A 20479-nucleotide genomic window follows, 5' to 3' on the forward strand; every position below is an offset into this window, starting at 1 on the left:
TTGTAGAGGATGTACCAAGCTGTATCAAGGGTGGCTCAGGGTGGTTCACCCGGTTCACCTAGCTCCCCCTCCTACACTCCTTAATTAATCAATAAATCCTAATAACTATTTTATTATTTATACAGATATTTATTTTTACATTTTATTCCATAAATACATCAAGATAAATTTTATTTATAGGTATAATTTTTTTTTCCCATTTATTATTTTCGTTGATATTCATTTTATTTTATTTTTTTTATTTGACAATTAATTATTTCTAATAATAATACAAATAAAATAATAGTATATTATTATAAAATTTATTTGTTTATATTTTTTTTGTTTTTTGTGATGAAAAATAGTTGATTATCTTGATATAATAATTTTTTTTTTTGAATGTAAATACATGGATTTTTTTTTTGTTTAATATTGAATTGATTAATTCACACATAAATGCAGTTAACAATAATAATCAAAATTATAAATAATAAAAATAATTATATTATTAATATAAAAAACAAAAAAAATAAAATAATAACAATTGGTCATGGATTATGATAGAGTTTGTTTTATCATGAAAAAAAAATAAAAATAAACAAACTGGACTAGATAAAATAATTTTAGTTGATAAAATTATAATAATTAATAATATTAACATATGTAAATATATTTGGTTTGAGTATTGTTATTAAAAAAAAATTTTACTTTTAAAAAAGAAAAAAAATTTAAATGATAGAAAAATGGGTTTGTACCTCATGGTAATAGCTCAACAAATTAATAAATTAATTTTATGTAACATTTTCTTGTTTACAAATATTTTTTCTATCATCAACAATAGATTTGACATTTTCATCATCATCTTCATCATCATCACCATAGTTATCATCATTATAAATTGTATTTATTTCATTATCTTTTTGAGTATCATCAATAATACTTTGTTGTTGTTCTAAAAAATCAGTTGGTACAAATTCCATTTGATCATCATTATTAATATCTGGTGGATTTGGCAATTCATGATAATCAATATTATCATCATTAAGTTCACTCTGATAATTATCAACATGATTCATTGTTTCTAAATTTTTATAATTTCTTTGAATATTTTTACAATCAACATTGTCATTTTCATTATCATCATAGTCATCATCATAATCATCATCTTCATCATTATAATTATCATCATGATATTTATCTATTTGATGAATGTCATTTGGACTCAGTGGAATATCAAGTGGTTCAGTTTTAATAACTGGTGATTTTGATTTTAATATTGATGAACGTCTTATACGAATTTTTGATGAGACACGTGGTGATTCAGTTGATTCATTTGGTATTTTTGTCATTTTTGGAAGAGCTGGTAATGTTGTATCAATTTTTTTTTGTTTTATATCTTTGGTATGAATATTTTTATGTACATGTTTTGGCATTGAATTTGTTGATTTTTGATTCTATAAATTATAACAAATAAAAAAACATTAAATTAAATTTGTTTATTAAAAATATTAATGCTAATTATTATTACCTGAAGATTTGGCTCAGCTAAACCTTTAACTTGTAGTGCCTCAGCAGCATTTAATAACTCTGGTAATTTATCATGTGATACATTAACTTCACCTCTGTACATAAAATTAACAAGTGCTTCAACTTCCCAATATTTAAGATCTTTCATAAGTATTATTGGATGTTGACATGGATTATCACGTAATAAATCAGCAAGATAATCACTACAAGATGATAATATCATTTTATGACATTTTATTGAACGACCCTCACAAGCAAGTGTAACATCAACAAATTGTTCGGTATCAAGAAGTGATGGAAAACTTGTTTGCATATTACTGTGATAACTGTTCCATCTTAAACAAACCTGCAATCCAAAGTACAAATAAAAAATACATGCTTAAATTGAAAATTAAAGCTTGATAAGCTAAAACAAACCTCAGTTGATTGTTGAGGATGTGGAATAGGTGATGGTAAACTACTTGGTGATTGTATTTGTTGCATTTTAATTATTGGCGGTGATATTTCGTTAATTTGTTTGGAAACATTATTTTTTTCTTGTTGTTGTCGTTGTTGTTTTTGTTGTTGTTGTTGTTGTTGTTGTTGTTGTTGTTGTTGTTGTTGTTGTTGTTGTTGTTGTTGTTGTTGTTGTTGATGATGATGATGTTGAGGTTGTGGTTGATGATATTGTTGTTGCTGTTGTTGTTGCTGTTTTTTTTGTGCATGTTGCATTTGACGTGCCATTGATTGTCTCAATCTCAATGATATACTACCAGATGTTTCTTGATTATTTGTTTCAGTTACTAAAAATAAATTAAATAAAATTAATTTCACAAATTAATTACATATGATATTTATTAATGATAATTTAATTACCATATCTTCGGCCAACAAGTCTACCACCATGATGAACCCTCAAATGTCTGTGAAGATTTGTCGTACCACATTGACGTGGATTAGCACCACCACGTACAACAACTGATTCACAAATTCTACATTGTGCTCTTAATGGATCATTAATACATAAATCAAAATGTGCCCATACCGCACTTGGATTAGCCATTGCACGTAAACTCTTTGCATGGGATCTTACTTTTGATGAATGAACTGATGATGACATTGATGGCATCTCTCTTATAAATTAACAATTGTGTTTTTTTTATTTTTATTTATCAATTATTTAAAATTGATATACATGTGTTTTATTCAATTTATTTTCTGTCTTTTTTTGGTTAATTAACAATCATCTGAAAATTAATAAATATAATTAATTAATATTATCTTTTTTAAAATTTTTTTACTAAAAAAAAAAGGACAGCTAACTTGACATTTGTCTTGCCAAAAAACTTGAATTTTTTTGAGTAAAAAAAATAATGTAATATAATTTAAATAAGCGAGGTCAACTGGGGATTAACAAAAAAAAAAAATAATAATATTATTATTTTATTTCTATACTATTATTATCGGGACCTCGACATCACCATTCAAAGCGCCTAAGTGCGTGTGTGATTCTATAAAAAGAAAACGATAATCCGTAGATCGTCATTTCTAACATCGACTACATATTAAAATTAAATAACCATAATTTCAATTATACATTTAAATTAATCATTGTTATAATAACAAAAGAAATGATTATCAATTTTAAATAAATTAATTATCACTTGGTTTTTTTTTATTACATGTTGAGCAGTTCAATTGAAAGCTAATATAAATCATCATGACCTTTTTAATAATAAATAAATTCAAGTCTGATACTCTGATTGTGTAGCATTGTGTAGGTAAAAATGATGCATTATTATCAAAAGGTCAATTAATATAAATTATCAATATAAAATATTTTTTTTTTGCTCCAAAAAAAATTATTTTTATCAACAATTTTCGACAAAATAATTTTTTTTACTTTATTTATTAAATATTATTATTTTCATAATAATAACATTAATAGAAACAATTATATATATACCTATGTATAAAAAAAAACAAAAAAAAAAAAAAAAATTTAGATAAGTGCTCGTCAAGTTGGTAAAACCCGCTGTTATATCGACCGCTCGGTTTGGCTCGGTTTCTCACCCAGGGACCAGGGTGCGAGAGAGCTGATTTTGTGCAATTTTGTGTGTCTCAATTAATTATCTAAAAATATATATGTATCTCATTATTACAATAAATACTCCAAATAAATATTAATAATATTACCTATCAAAATGATTATTTAAACTTGAAAAAATTATAATTAATAAAAACAAGAAAAATAAAAATGTATTTGGAGTTTTTTTAAATTTATTTTTTAAACAAATTATTATTATTATTTAACAAGATTTATTCTTACCTATGTCATTAATATTTTATTGAAGGACAAATATCATTGAATATGATCACATATGATCCTTGTATATATACAATTATTATTATTATTATTGTTGTTGTTGTTGTTGTTGTTGTTGTTGTTGTTTATTTATTTATTTATTTTTTACTAATTTTATGTGTGGTTTAATTTCAACACTTGTCACTCCAATTAAAATTTAATATAGGTAATTTATATATTTTATTATAATAAATATCGTAAAGATTTAATTTTTTAATTATTGTTTTTATAAAATCAATAATTAATATTGGTAGAGAGATGTGTGTTGGTGTGTTGTCTCTGTATGTTTTTTTTGACTGATGAAAAAATAAAAAATAAACAACAAAAATAAACGATTCCCCTTGGCAAACCTGGGAATAACTAAAATCGAAAATAAAATCGGTGAAGGATTCGGTGCAATTCGGAAAAAAAAAAGAGATAGTGAAACGGTCACAGGGGAAGTAATGAGGGACGCGCATGTGCGTTGTTGCCGGTCTTTTTACATATCATTGCATATCATTGCATATCATCATTATCTCGTCGTCGTCATCATCGTCACTATCATATCCATATGTATATGACTATCATTATGTTCACTGGTTCACTGCCAGTACTCTATAACTTCTAGGCTTTTTAAAATTTTTTTTTTTTTTCTTATTTTAAGTCTTTTAAGAAATTTACAAGATTAATATTTTTTACAGATGAATATTGTGTCTAATGTTTTTTTTTTTTTTTTTTTTTTTTTACGTAGGCGAAGCCTATAGTATTGAATTCACTATATGAATTTATTAAAATGTTATCAACAAAAGAAGAATTCCCAAAAATTTTAACAGAAAATATTAGGAAAACTAAAAACAAATCGTGGATGCAATTTTTTGCCTAGACATTTAAAATTGCAAAATCTATATAATTAGGAGGTAGTTTTTTTTTTTGCTATTGTTAGAAATTTTTTAATTAATTATACTTGTAGCTCTGTAATTGGAGCATGCTTTATTGGACTCTATATCAAATAAAAATAAATAAATAAAAAATCTACAATCAAATAGAATAATTAAATTAATTTTTTTTTTTAAAATGATTATATATATTGGTTTAGATTTTAGAGCAATTTCATCAAGGTCTCGAGGCACGTCAAGATGCTCTTGATCATGTTGAAATTTTGTTATTTAAAATGTTGGGTACTTTGTGTGATCATCCACTTCCACATACTCCACAAGATGTTGAAAAAAGAGAAGAACATTTTCAACTTTTATTGATAGATGGGCATTACGAGATGCAAGTGATGCAATTGAAACAGGAAAAAAAAAATCACCACTAATTTTACCTGTTGATAAAATTTATCAATCACTTCAAAAAGTAAGCAACTATATTAATTAATCATTCAAATATATCCTTTACTTTCTCAGAAAATTAAATATTATTATCTAGGCTTTTTTTTAAAAAAAATTTTTTAACAGGAAATTTTACAGCATAAAATTGATTCTTAATTTAGTTTATCGGTTGTTGCTGGACTATTGGAATACACATCTAAATTCAAAAAATAATATTCAAAATTATTTATATAAAATTAGTCCATTTTCATCGGCTTTTAAATTTTTCCACGCAAACGTACGTAAATGTGATAACAACGTATTTTTTTTTATCAAAAGTTGGTAATTTTTTGAAAATTAAAAAATATATATATATTACTATTACCATCATATATTCGCCATTTTTTCAACTCTTTTTTTTTTTTTTCAAAGAAATTCTATATTATTTTTCTATTTTTGATACACATTTAAATTGATCAATTTATTTTTGTTAATCACAATGAACTGATCCTTCTTAGCTAGAAAAAAATAATTTAAAAAAAAAAAAAGTGAGAGATGGACAACATGAACAATACCTATATCGATTTTAAATTTAATACATGATAAACTTAAAATTCGTAATTTATGTATTAATTTTTATCTTAAAAAATATTAAATTAATAAACAATAAAACTTGTTGATTTTAATTGTTGTAAAAATACCGCTGTCTTTTACTCCAAAGTGCTCCAAAGTTTATTTCTTTCTCTCCCTCTCTCTGTGTACATTCTTTCTCTCTCTGTCAAACCAAGTTGCTCATCATGGCTCTATTTTGCTCCATTTCCACCGAAAATCATCATCGCTCAGACCTCAGTGCGACGTACATAAACTACTATTTACTCAGTGTGTCGACAAATAAATAATATTAATAATAAGGAAAATTAAAACCATAAATAAACAAATAAAAAAAAAATAACCAACAACAATAACAACAATAACAACAACAACTACAACAATAACAACAACTGTGTAAAATTAAAAAAATAACAATTTATTCATGATGTGATTATTTATTTATTTTATGTTTTTTTTTTTTTTTTTTTTTGTTTTTTACTTTATGAAATTTATAATAATAATGATGATGATGATGATTATTGTGTTGAAACAGTGGCTGAGTGTTGATGAGGATTGTATTTATTCACAATCCTAGTCAAGGAATAGTTAATTAAATAATAATAAATAAAATAAATAGATATAAACAATTATAATAATAATTAAAAATATAAATTTCGATTATTGGAGTAGTTGAAGTAATTTATCTGCATTTTGGTTAGGTTATAATCAGAGATGCGATTTGAAAGACAAAAAAAACACAACTTCACCAGGAATATATCCAGGCGACAGATATTTATTGTGTTTATTAATTTTTTACATAAAAAATATTTAAACAGTGTCTAGTTTTTTTATCTGTTGTTAATTTTTTTTTTTCTTTTTTTTGGTATTGTTTTTTTTTAATGAGAAAAAAAATATTAATTGTTTTAATTTTGTTGGTGGTTTTTTATTGTTTTTTTTTTGTGTTTTTTTATTGTGGACCCGGTGGAGATGTTCTCGACACCGGTGTCAGTGGTGGGTGAGCCATCAGGCTATGATTTTGGAAAAGAAGAAAATGCTGCAAAATGGAAAGGTGTTTTTGTAAATTCACTGAGAAAGGTCAGTTTTATTGTTTATTTAAAAAAACAATGGGTTAATAAACAAAAAAGAGAGTCTAATAATATAATAGATATAATATTATTTTGACTGTCAAAAAGACTATTATTGTTAAAATAAATTGATTAAATTAATTTTAGGTTTTGGAGCAAGTTCATCCAAGTCTTGAGGCACGTCAAGATGCTCTTGATTATGTTGAAAGTTTGATATTAAGAATGTTGGGTATGTTGTGTGGTCATCCACCTCCACATACACCACAAGATGTTGAAGAAAGAGTTAGAAGAACATTTCCAACTCCAATTGATAGATGGGCATTACGAGATGCTCGAGATGCACTTGAAAAAGGAAAAAAAAAATCACCACTAGTCTTACCTGTTGATAAAATTCATCAATTACTTCAAAAAGTAAGCAATTATATTAATTAATCATTCAAATATATCCTTTACTTTCTCTAAAAAATTTAATATATCTTGATTATTTTTTTTTTCACTTTTAACAGGAAGTTTTACAGCATAAAATTGATTCTCAAGTTAGCTTATTTGTTGTTGGAGTACTGGAATACATATCTGCAGATATCTTAAAGGTAAAAAAAATTTTTCGAAATAAATAACATTGCTTACAATCAACAATATCACATATTCATTGTTTTTTTATTTCTAAATTTTGTTTATGTTATTTACAGTTGGCTGGAAACTATGTGAAAAATATACGTCATGTTGAAATATCCTGTGAGGATATAAGAGTTGCAATGTATGCTGACATGGTAATGCATTTTTTTTTAAAAATTACAATTAAACATTTACACGTTGACATACTTTTTAATTTTTAAATATTTTAAATATGCAGCTGTTTTTTTTTTTTAAATAATAAACTCAATTTATTATTAAACAATTTTATTTTTATTTTTATTTTGTTATGATGAACAATATAAATTGACTCAACAAATTTTTTACTCAATTAAATTGTTTATTTTTTCATCCAAGCTTTGTTATTATTATTATTTTGTTTAAATTATGAAATTATATTTTAAATACAACAACAAAAACAACAACAACAAAATACACAAAATTTGCTAGTATAAATTTGATTTTGAATTAATTATAAATAAAATAATGAAAATATAGATTATAATAATTAATAATAATAGCAAATGGTAGAATAATTAATTTTTTAATAATTTAAACAAAAAAATAAATATAAAATAATTGCTAGATTAGTCACATGCTAATTGTGGCTGCATATTGTTCTCTGCTTGATTACATGCTTTCCACTAACATATTACAACACCATTCCATGCTCGTTCTTGGTGGCGTTATACAGGTGGTATGTACTTGCAAACCTCCAGAGGCCATAAAAGTGTTTTTTTTTTTTTAAATTTATTTATTTAAATAATAATATTATCATCATCTTGTGAGAAAAAAGGAAAATAAAAAAAATATCTTTAGTCCTTTTATTTGTTTGAAAATAGTATTTTTAATTATTTTATTTATTAGCATGATATTTTTTTATATAAATATAATATTGTTGATGATAATGATGGAACATTGTGGCTACTTTGTGATTTTTATAATAATATCTATCAATAAAATTGAGAGAGCTAATGTAATGGATAAATTTTATTAATGTAATCTTATGTAATTTGTAGGTTTTGATGGACATGTTTTATCAAGATGATGCAACAGAAGGAGCTCAAAGTGGTCTTGGTGCAGTTGTATCACAAACATATGAAGAATCAGTACGAGATTTGATACATGATGAACGACATTATCTTCGTGATCTTCATATGATAATTAAAGTAATGCAACAACAACAACAAATGAAAGAATAAACGAGCAGATTTAATGATGGATTATTAATTAATTTTTAAAATTTACAGGTATTTCGTGAAGAAATAGCAAAACTAGTCAGTGATAAAACAGAACTTGAAACATTATTTAGTAATATAATGGATATATATGAAGTAACAGTAACATTACTTGGTAGCCTTGAGGATATTATGGAAATAACTGAAGAAAAACAAACACCAACAGTTGGTTCATGTTTTGAAGAACTTGCTGAAGCTGCTGAATTTGATGTTTATATTAAATATGCACGTGATATTAATAGTCAAAGTAGTCGTGATGTTATGACAAGATTAATGTCAAATCCAGATGCAAGTACAGCATTACGTGCTGCTGGACATGGTTTTAAAGAAGCTGTTAAATATTATTTACCAAAATTATTATTTCAACCAGTGAGACATTGTTTTTTATATTTTCAATATATTGAAGTATTACATGAACGTACACCTAGTACTGAGGATAGTGAAACACTTGAACAGGTATTGGGTTTATTGAATCCATTACATTTAGAATTGAAAAAAATTGTTGGTAAAAAAGATACTGGATTACGTCGTATGCAGAGTCGTGCTAGACGACAAGCTGCTACTGAAAAAACATTAGAACTACAAAAAACAGTTGATGGATGGGATCAACGTGATATTGGACAATGTTGTAATGAATTTATACGTGAAGATTTATTAGGTAAAGTTGGTAATAACGGTAGAAGATTAACTGAAAGACGTGCATTATTATTTGATGGTTTATTGGTATTATGTAAACCATCATCAAGTAAAAGAGTTAGTGTTAGTGTTGGTACAATTGGTCCAAGTAGTGGACATCATCATCATCATCAAACTCATCAGTGTGAATTACGTCTTAAAGAAAGATTTTTTATAAGAAAAGTTGATATTATTGATAAAGAAGATACTGAAGAATTAAAAAATGCATTTGAAATAGCACCTCGTGATCATTCAAATGTAACACTTGTTGCAAAATCAATTGATGAAAAAAATAGTTGGATGGCTGATCTTGTTATGTTAAATACAAAAAGTATGCTTGAAAGAACATTAGATAGTATATTATTAGATGAAGAAAGAAAACATCCATTGACATTACCACCACCATCTTTGTATAAATTTGCAGAACAAGATTGTCCAGAAAATGTTGTACTTGAAGCACGTGAAAATGGTGGTATGCCATTATTAAAAGGTGCAACACTTGTTAAGCTTGTTGAGAGATTAACATATCATATTTATGCTGATCCTGCGTTTGTACGTACATTCCTAACGACATATAGAAGTTTTTGTTCACCACAAGAATTATTAACATTACTTACCGAAAGATTTAATATACCAGAACCATCGTTAGTTTATGGTGGTGGTGATGATGATGATAAATCAATAAGTAGTGTTAAAGCAACAGCAAGAGAAGATTGGAAAAGATATAGAAAAGAATTTTATCAACCAGTACAATTTAGAGTATTAAATGTATTACGTCAATGGGTTAATCATCATTTTTATGATTTTGAACGTGATAGAAATTTATTAGAAAAATTACAAAATTTCTTAGATGCTGTTAATGATAAATCAATGAGAAAATGGGTTGATTCTGTTATTAAAATTGTACAAAGAAAATGTGAACCATTTGAACAAAAACCAATAACATTTAGTTTTGGAAAATTACCACCACCAATTGAATGGCATTTAAAAGTCAATGAAGATGAATGGAGTATTTTGACGCTGCATCCAATTGAATTAGCACGACAATTAACATTGTTAGAATTTGAATTATATAAAACAGTTAAACCATCTGAATTAGTTGGTTCAGTGTGGACTAAAAAAGATAAAGATAAAACATCACCAAATTTATTAAAAATGATAAAACATACAACAAATATAACAAGATGGCTTGAAAAAACAATTGTTGAAGCTGAAAATTTTGAAGAAAGAGTTGCAATTGTATCACGTGCAATTGAAATTATGATTGTATTACAAGATCTTAATAATTTTAATGGTGTATTAGCAGTTGTTAGTGCAATGAATTCAGCATCTGTTCATAGATTAAAAATGACATTTCAACAAATACCAGCAAGATTAGAAAAAGCATTAGAAGAAGCAAGTGAATTAGATAAAAATCATTTTCGTAAATATCAAGAAAAACTTAGATCAATTAATCCACCATGTGTACCATTTTTTGGTATGTATTTAACAAATATACTTCATATTGAAGAAGGCAATCCAGATTACCTGCCAAGTTCACCAGTATTAATTAATTTTAGTAAACGTAGAAAAGTTGCTGAAATAACTGGTGAAATACAACAATATCAAAATCAACCATATTGTTTATCTGTTGAAAAAAGTATACGACATTTTATTGAAAATTTATCACCATTTGATGTAAATATGAATGACGCTGAAATTAGTAATTATTTATATAATAAAAGTCTTGAAGTTGAACCACGTGGTTGTAAACAATTACCTCGAGTACCAAGAAAATGGCCAGATTTAAATTTAAAATCACCTGGTATTAAAGCACGTGCTGCAGGTGGTAAAGCACCAGGAGCATTACAAGCTGTTGCATCAAGCGTACGTTTACATGATCCATCACCAGATACTGTACCACCACCTCCACCACCACCACCATTATTATTATCATCATCATCATCATTATTATTATCGTCATCATCATCATCAGAATTACCAGAAACACCACCACCATATACAACACAAAATTCAACATTACATTCAATGATTGGCGGTGGTGGTGGTGGTGGAGCAGGTGATCACAGTGTATTTGCTCCTGTTTTACTTGGTGGACCACAACCAGGATCACCTGGTCATTTAAGTATGTCAAGTTTTTCACTTGGATCACCTGGTAATAGTCCTCAACTTAAATCACCTGGACATATGCAAACTTCTCATCCTCAATTACAACAACAAACAACACAGTTTGGCTTTAGTTCAGGAACAATTGGTTATGGTCTTCCAGGACCAGATGGTAGCCCTGGTCCATTATTACCACCACCATTATCACCAAGTCATGCACCAATTAGTCAACAACAACAACCACCACCATTACCACCAAGATGTCATAGGAGACGTGAAAGTTCTATTAGTGAATCCCCTCATCAAGTAAATTAATTTATTAATTTATTTAATTATTTTTTTTTTTTTGATATTATTCTTTTTATTAATTTTTTGATCAATTGCTTTTCAGGCTCGACAGGCTCCAAATGCTCCATTGTTACCACCAAGAGAAGGCACTTCACCACCACCTCCATTACCACCAAGAAAAGATTTTCCTCCAATAATGTTACCACCTCGTCTTCCAGCTACATTAAATCCTAGTACTTCTGCTTTACTTGCAAGAAGAAATTCAAATCTTGAAGGTGCAAGTGCAAGTGCCACACATGCCAGACGTTATATGTCATTCAATGGACCAAGCCCCACAAAACTTCCTCCTTCACAACCAAATGGTAACAGTATTATATTTTATTTTTATTTAATAATCACTCAATAATTTATTATTAATTATTTAACAGGCTCAGTTACACCACGTTTACCTCCCAAGCCACTTCCTGGACGACCTCCAACGACAATGTTTAATTTTAATCCAGGATCAAGCTAAGTTTTCTTAATATTCATTAATAGTATTTCGTTAATCAAGATAATAACAACAAAAAAAAATTTTAAATCAGCGCACATTAAAAATCTTCCAAATAAAAATAAAATTATTGACATTCCTTGCAACGAAATTATGCAAATGAATGAAAATTATTAAATGAATATTATCATACTATTATCAAGTACAAGGCATTGTTCTATTTGTGCTTATTTACTTTTTTTTCAAGTAAAAAATAAGAAATGTTATTTTTTAAAGTGATGGAGACTGTTGTTATTTGTACAATATATTTTTAGATATTTTTAACATACCTAGTTTGGTAGATGTATAATGTAAATGACATTTTAATATTTCCCATCCAAAGTAAATTGATGATAAATTAAATAAATCGATAGTAAAAGAAAATATTAAAACAAATTTTAAAAACACGAATTTTAATGAAAGACAAGCTCATTGTAAGTGTAAATATTATTTTACAATTTTCATTATTTTAAATTCGAGTCATCTCGAAAAATATTACTAAGAAATTTTATTGAGAAAAAAAAAAAAACTAATGAAATGTTAAATTTCATAAAAACGAAAAGTAAAAAAATTTTTTATTCAAAATAAATATATATATATTGACAAAAAAAAAAAAATTGAATTAACAAAATGACAATTAAGAGCTTTTTTTTTTTTTTTTTTGTAAATGAGGTTCAATAGTTTATTGAATGAATATTTCGAATCGAAATGTGTGAATAAGATTTGAGATTTTTAATGTGAACCAAAATTGTCCCAAAAAAAAAATATAAAAAAATTAAATATCATTGTTAATTAATCCCTGGGACCCCTGCCCCCTCCAAATACAACTGTGATACACTATTGAACGTGAGTATGTATGTTATGTAAACTAGACGTTTTTAATTATCAAAGTTGAGATTAAAAAAAAATAATAATATTATAATAATAAAGTTGAAAGAAAATTAATAAAAAGGATTAAGGAAAAAAAATATATCTTTTAAGAAATAAATAATAATGAAAAATTTTAAAAAATACAAAAAAAAAAAAATATTGAATAATAGAGAACACATTATTATGTACATGTATATTATTATTATTAAAATAAATTGTATATTATTATTAAAATAAATAGTTATGCAATGATGCAAATTTGATGGCGAAAAAAAAAAATGAATAATTTGAACATAAAAAAAAAATAGATAAAATGAATCATTGTAAAATAAAAAATTATATTGTGTAGTAAATAACGAGTTGATTATTACTAAAATTATATTTTTACATTATTTAATTTGATAAAATTCATTTTGTTTTTTTTTCTACACTCGAGTTATTGACACTGATATTGATTAAATTTATCAAAATGTTTCTAGTATTTTAAACTTGATTTTTTTAATTTTATAAATTTTCTTTTTAAAGTTTTTGTTTAGTAATAATAAAAATAAAATAAAAATTTGATTTGAAGGCAGTTTTTTTTTTGTATTAACACATTGATTCATTATTAAATTCAAAAAAGAAAAAAATTATTATTTTTTTGATTGATTAATTTGTTTCCCAAACAGTTGAGGCTTCACTGACTCTTTGTTTTCTTGTACCAATATCAATATGAGCATCAAGAGAATCACTTATTTTACTAAATCTTCTTGCCCAACTTCCTCGTCTTCCTGGTCTATTATGTGATCCAGCTTCACGTAAAACAGCAAGTATTTCATCTTCATCCTCATGACCATTAAGACCTTTTTCAAATTTAGCTTCTTGTGCAAGAAGTTTTTCTCTAGCTAATTGAGTTGTAACAGCACTTGGAGTTTCTGGTATAATATAACTCATAACTCCAGTAAGTGCAAATACCTATTTTTAAATAAATAATAACGTTAATAAAAAACACACAAACATCATCAATAAATAAAATAAACAATAAATAACAAAAAAAAAGACTTACAAAATGTTCAAATACAACAACAAATGCAAGTCTTGAAGCAAATATATGCCAATATTGTGGACTCAAACCATATGGTTCAGTTTTATGATCAGGACCATTTCTATAGCCTCTGTATTGACATGTACTTGGTTTCCAATCACTAGCAATACTAACCATATCTTCACGATAATCAGATGTATTAAATTCACTCAATGAACTATCAATGTAACCAACAAGATCACGTGTTGGTGAATAAAAACTAACATACACTGATCTTGGTATAAAATCAGATGTATAAGCAATAACAAATGCATTTGATACAACAGCAGCATATGTTACAGCTTTTAATATACCATACCAAGCACCAATATCTTCAACTCTCTCAGATAATGGTCTTCTTGCTTCTTTTATCATTTTATATGCATCTAAACGTATTTCACCAATATTATTTAATAATGCAAATAATGGAGCTAATGGAAATGCAGCAACAAATAACGTTACGAAACCATACTGAAGAACTAAAACAATTGAAATTAAATAATTAATTTGAATATTATTATTAATTAATAATTATTAGTAGTTTAAATATTATTATTGACTTACTCATTTCTAAATATTCATCAAATAGTGCTAGCTTTCCTGGATCTTGTAATTGATAATCTTGTTCCCAGTATGTGTATGGACGTTCATGATCTTTTGTTGCAGCAACATGAGTTCTTTTTCTCCACCAATTAACCATTTTTGGTGATAATATTTCCATAAAATTATTAAATAATTGTTTACCAATCATTATTATTGCAAGTTGTATACATAATTCTGATAAACAACCAGCTGGATCACAAACATCTGTTTTAATACGATAAAATTCAGATGCACGTGATTCAGCATCACCAGGATGAACATAAAATCTTCCCTATTAATTAATATATTGTTTAATTTTAAATAAAAAGATTAATTAAGCTGTTGTATTTTAATTATTTTACCTTAAAAAATGCAATGTAAATAAGTGATGAATAAAAATTAACAAATTCAAAAAAAAATATTTTAATTGTAAAACTATCTTCATATTCAGTTTGAGTTCTTGGATTTTCCATGTTAACCATCCACTTGGCTAAACGTTGATATATTCTTGTTAATATCATAATTATTATTAAATTAATTATTGCTGCTGAACCTGATGTAAATATTTTTGCATGACGTTGTAATATTTTTCCTCCACCACTGTAAACAACAGCAATTAATGAAATTCTATAAATTATTGTTCCAAGTACAGCAGCAAGAACAACACAAATCTAGAATTGAAAAATAAATAAATAAATAAATTGTTTATTTGTTTGTTATAGATTATAGATAGAAAATATTGTTACCATAAAAAAAACAAGTGAACCAGTGACCATGTATCTCCAGGTTCTTGACCAAAGTGGCATATAAGGTTCTTTTTCTCGAGTAACTGGATTTATTCTAAATGTTTTAACAGACGTTTCAAATTCTGGTCGTGGTTCTTCATCATAATCAGCATTTTGTAAATCCCATTCCCAAACAATAATTGCTTGTCTTCGTTTCCATAATTCCAAAAAACTTGTTGCTATTTTAAACAAAACAAAAAATGATAATTCAATGATGCTTTGATTATTAAATTCATTAGTAGTTTGTTAATTACCCCAAAATGACATGAAAATTGCAAAAAAAACAGTTGCACGATTGTCAAAAAGATATGTCATACTGGAAAAGAGACAAGAGTCACCAAGTCTTCTGTATGCACATGCTTTATCACAAAGTGGACACAATGTAATATTTCCTATAAAAAAAAACAAAAACAATATAAATTATTTTTCAAGGACATTATAATGTAAATGAAAATTAATATTTACCAGCAATTTTAGGATCACATATTTCTCTGCTGGGTATATTATCAGCACTTTCCATTGATGTTAGTCCATAAAAAAAACATAAAAGTCCAACAACAGCAGGTGGATATAAAAATCTCGTATAAAAACCAAGCCATGCATAATATAGTGCAACTTTTTCACCAAAATAACGACGTATTAACCATAATGGTTGTTTTTTGTACCTAAAAATAATATCAACAATAAAAAAAACAAATAAAATTAATAATACAATTTTAATAAATGGAATAATATAGTTAATCATTATCAATAATCCTTGAACTCGCCCAGTAATTTTCATTCTTTATTTTTTTTTTCTTCACAATTGATTAAAGCATATCAAGTACTTTTAATATTTAAGATTGTTTAAAAAATATTTAAAAAAAAATTAACCAAAAGAAAGTTTTTATTGTTTTAAAAATTTTAAAAGTTAAAAAAAAGTTTTAATTAAAATTAATGAGATCAATTAAATTTATTAAATTATAAATTTTCATAATTTTATAAAACTTTAGCTTTTTATTTATTTATAATTTTTGTTTTATTAATTTGTTAGTTTTAAATTTAAAAAAAAAAACAGTTGAATCTGGTTGAATTTATTGGTTTAGTCATTAATTAGGTTAATTGATTATCAATTTATAAATTATTTACCACTGTGATGGTCTAGCCCATATGAGATACAATAAATATCTATCTAGATGAGATCCATCAGGCGCTGGTCTATTATAAGGACCTTCATGAAGTGAAAAACAATCTAAATATGTACCATCAGCAACGAGTCTACGAATACCAGCTTTTTCATGTGTCTCATCATATCTACATCTTGATAATATTTGCATTACAATACAAGATCTTTGTGCTGGTGTATAAGCTGTTTCTCTATCTTTAACTAAAAATCTTGAAAAAATAAATTCATTTATTAAAACCTGAATAAAATAGAGAAAATTAATTTTAAATTTCATTCAGTTGTTGGCATTTAAAGAGCTTACTTATATTAAAGAAATTTTAGTTTTTTTTTTTTTTTTTAGTTCCGTTATTGATTATTTTTAGTACACTAATGTGAAAAATTATTTTTAATATTGAACATGACATTTATTAATAAATCAACAAGTTGTAAGTGTATATCTATATCAAGTTTTATTGAATGTCAAACGATATAAATTTTTTATTTAATAATGACCATGACGTTTATATTTATCTTTTTTTTTTTTTATTTATTTTTTACTTTTATTATTTAAATATTATTTATACCTTTCTTCACGTTCAGAGTCTCTAGTTGCATAAAAATTTGGCTCTTCAGGATATAAATTTGTATCCCACATGTGAATTTTTTTAAACCAATTAAACCAAGTCATTAGCTTTTTTAATATTGGTTTTTTTTTTTTTTCAACTTCATCACCCTGTATTAATTTAGCCTTTTAATAATATGAATTTTTTTTAATTAAAAATATATATTTAAATTTTTAAACAAACCCATGCTTTAACTGAAATTGTTATAAATCTTTTAGTCAATAATTTTAAATTCATAACTTCTGCATATTGTACTTTAACTTTCCATGGTATATGAAGTTTTAAAAAATATGTTTTTCCATCAAATGAATTTTCCGGTAGTTCAAGTTCCATTTGTAGACCTTCTTTCAATAAATTTTCCTGAAATACACGACGTTGTTCACGTTTTTTTGCTTCAAGCTCAGTCATAACACCTTCTTCCTCATCTTGATAAACAAGTACCATGTCAATTCGTCTTCTTCCATCACTAAAAAACAATAATTAATCATCTTTAAATCATCAATAAATTACCCAAAACAATCAGGTAATTTCATAATAATTCATTGTTTGCTTTCAATTATCATTAGCTGTATAAAATATTCAAAAGACTATCATCGTGTTTTTTTTTTTAGAACACATTAGTCATGAATTATGTCCTTGTACTAGATAAAATCTAATCACTATTATCTAGTTATTTTTAAAAAATTTTATTTTTTTCATTCTCATATTGATATGGATATTAAAAAAGGGGTAATTTTATTATTGTGCTTCTTTTTTTGTGTATACAACTTTTGTTGTGACGCAAATGGCCTCAATTTTATTACTTAAATTATAAATTAATACTATAAATAGCAATTTAGCAAACAAATATAATTAAAACCATAATAAAATTTATTTATTAAAATTCAATTAGCTATTTTAACTATATTATTGTAATGTTTTTTTTTTACCGGAAAAAAAGAGTTTCTGGATCAAGTTCATCTTCGTTTGATCCACCTGCACCACCATTTGGAATGTTGTTGTTATTATTATTTTTATTTGGTCCATTGTCAAAAGGACCATCATCTGGTGGTAATCCTTCTACTAATGAATCAACTTCTGACAAAGCTGGTGTTATTTTTGTTCCTTAAAAAATTAATATTATTGAAAAAAAAAAGACAAATTATTAATTTGAATAAAAAAAAAAGTTATTAATTATATATATTTTTTATAGCAAATAATAAAAAGCCGATAGTTTATTTATCATATAATCAGATAATCTTTTAAAAATGAAAAAATTTTTTTTTTTTTTTGTTTAAAAATATAGGGTAGAAATTGCATCGCGTGACTAAAAATAAAATGAAAAATTTTCAACGTGCAACAATGAATTGAATTGAATTTAAAAATTAAAATTTTTTTTTCCACAATATTAATTGTAAATTAAATTTAAACATTTCAATTATTTATATATATAAAAATAATGATAATAATTTAAATTAAAAAATATAAATAAATGAATGAAAATTTTGTTTTTAAAAATTACCAAAAGCTTCTTTGGCAGGTAAAAGACCAGTTGAAAGTGGAAATATTGTTGCTGATGATATTTTTCTTTGTTTATTTGGACTTTTATTTGAATAATTATCATCAATAATTTTATTTAAACCATTTTTATCTGGATGATAGGCAACTTGTCGACCGACATAGCTACAACTATCACCAATAATATTTTTTTCAATATCTGTTATTGACATTTCAATATCAATATTTTGTCGTGTATCATCTAATAATTTACGTGATGTTGTTGATGATGATGTTGATGATGATGCTGATAATATTTCTGATGTCTCAATTGATTTAATAACTTCACTTAATTGTGATTTTGTAGGACTACTATTACTATGTTCATTTATTTGTGGTAATAAATTAACACTCAAACGATAACTATTTGTTTCCTAAAAAAAAAAAACAAGCACCAACTATCATTGAGTGGGGTTTACGAACAATCTTAATTCATTTATTTATTCATTATATATTATTAAGGAAATTTAATAAATAAAAACATTTAAAAAAATTTAATTTTTATACTAGTATTTATCAAACCTATTTAAATTAATTTCTCGATCAATTTTTAAACTAAAAATTTATTTTTCAAATGAAAAATTAATATTTGAATTTAAAAAACTACTCTTTTCTATTTAAAAAATTAAATGGTAAATTATTTTAATAATTTTTTTGAATATTAGCAAATACAAGTATAATAATTAAATGAAAAATGAAAAAAAAATTGGACAATTACAGGTAAATTTAAAGCATAGCTAAAATAATTACCTGTTTTTCATTTTCAAGAAGTATTTTATCCTCCATTTTATCTGGCTGTTGTTCGGTAAATTTAAATGGTGAAATACAGGTGAAATAACTTGGACTACAACCTGGTAAATGATCAGGTGATGGTGGAAGTGGAGTTGATGAAGTTGATGATGTTTCTTGATAATTATTTAGATCAAGACATTTAAATTTTTCATCAGGTAAATTATTTTTATCAAAACTATCAAACTTTTCATCGATCGACATTGATTATTGATTATTATTTTTTCTTCACATAAATATTCGACAAATTAATACACAAATATAAAAAAAAAAAAAAAAATTTTACTCAATGTCAATTAATTATTTATAAATATCAAGCAGTTTCCATTGATTTGATTTACCTCATTTTAAAATAATTTCTTTGATTTATTTTAGATTAGAGTAGTACATTTAAACAGTCATTTCACAATTATTAATCACAAATAAGGAAAAATAAATAAAATAAATCCACAAACTAGTACAAAACTATTATTTTGAAATCACCTGTAGCACCAATTTTTTCACTATAAATTATTTGCAAACATTAGCAAAACCTTGAACTAAAAAAGAAAAAAAAAAAATATAAAATCTTTTTTTATTACTTTATAATATTAATTAAATAAAGTTAATAATAATTAATAATTTTTAATTATTAATACACATAATTATTAATTTTACACAAAATTAATAATTTTTTAATTCAAAAACAAAAAAAATTTGTTTTTTATTTTTTTTTATAAAAAATAAAATATTAATTGTTTTTTAAAAATTAACATAAAATTTTGAATTATATTATTTAAAAAAATTTAATGAATTTTTGTAAA

The 20479-nt window shown here is 25.1% G+C and overlaps 3 protein-coding genes across 3 annotated transcripts; 1 reads left to right on the forward strand and 2 right to left on the reverse strand.

Annotated features, from left to right (window-relative positions):
* Positions 1-106: 106 nt before the first annotated feature.
* Positions 107-4254, reverse strand: LOC122858833 (protein tramtrack, beta isoform-like). Its single transcript, XM_044162007.1, has 5 exons — positions 3815-4254; positions 2362-2732; positions 1924-2288; positions 1508-1852; positions 107-1433 (listed from the first exon to the last, which is right to left on the reverse strand). Exons 2-5 carry the CDS (start codon positions 2612-2614, stop codon positions 771-773), a joined length of 1626 nt encoding a protein of 541 aa, XP_044017942.1. The 5' UTR covers positions 2615-2732; positions 3815-4254; the 3' UTR covers positions 107-770.
* Positions 4255-5882: 1628 nt separating this feature from the next.
* LOC122858834 (protein son of sevenless) lies at positions 5883-13503 on the forward strand. Its single transcript, XM_044162008.1, has 8 exons — positions 5883-6825; positions 6963-7226; positions 7322-7405; positions 7505-7585; positions 8468-8617; positions 8699-11773; positions 11859-12117; positions 12184-13503. Exons 1-8 carry the CDS (start codon positions 6718-6720, stop codon positions 12267-12269), a joined length of 4107 nt encoding a protein of 1368 aa, XP_044017943.1. The 5' UTR covers positions 5883-6717; the 3' UTR covers positions 12270-13503.
* Positions 13417-19883, reverse strand: LOC122858836 (anoctamin-4). Its single transcript, XM_044162009.1, has 13 exons — positions 19638-19883; positions 18853-19261; positions 18281-18455; positions 17535-17817; positions 17313-17461; positions 16713-16958; positions 16050-16249; positions 15839-15976; positions 15546-15763; positions 15162-15470; positions 14782-15091; positions 14200-14696; positions 13417-14108 (listed from the first exon to the last, which is right to left on the reverse strand). The coding sequence occupies exons 1-13, from the start codon at positions 19878-19880 to the stop codon at positions 13803-13805; spliced, it is 3483 nt and encodes a 1160-aa protein (XP_044017944.1). The 5' UTR covers positions 19881-19883; the 3' UTR covers positions 13417-13802.
* Between the last annotated feature and the right edge of the window lie 596 nt (positions 19884-20479).

The sequence above is a fragment of the Aphidius gifuensis genome, linkage group LG6 (genome assembly GCF_014905175.1).
Source record: "Aphidius gifuensis isolate YNYX2018 linkage group LG6, ASM1490517v1, whole genome shotgun sequence".
In the NCBI taxonomy this organism is placed as follows: domain Eukaryota; kingdom Metazoa; phylum Arthropoda; class Insecta; order Hymenoptera; family Braconidae; genus Aphidius; species Aphidius gifuensis.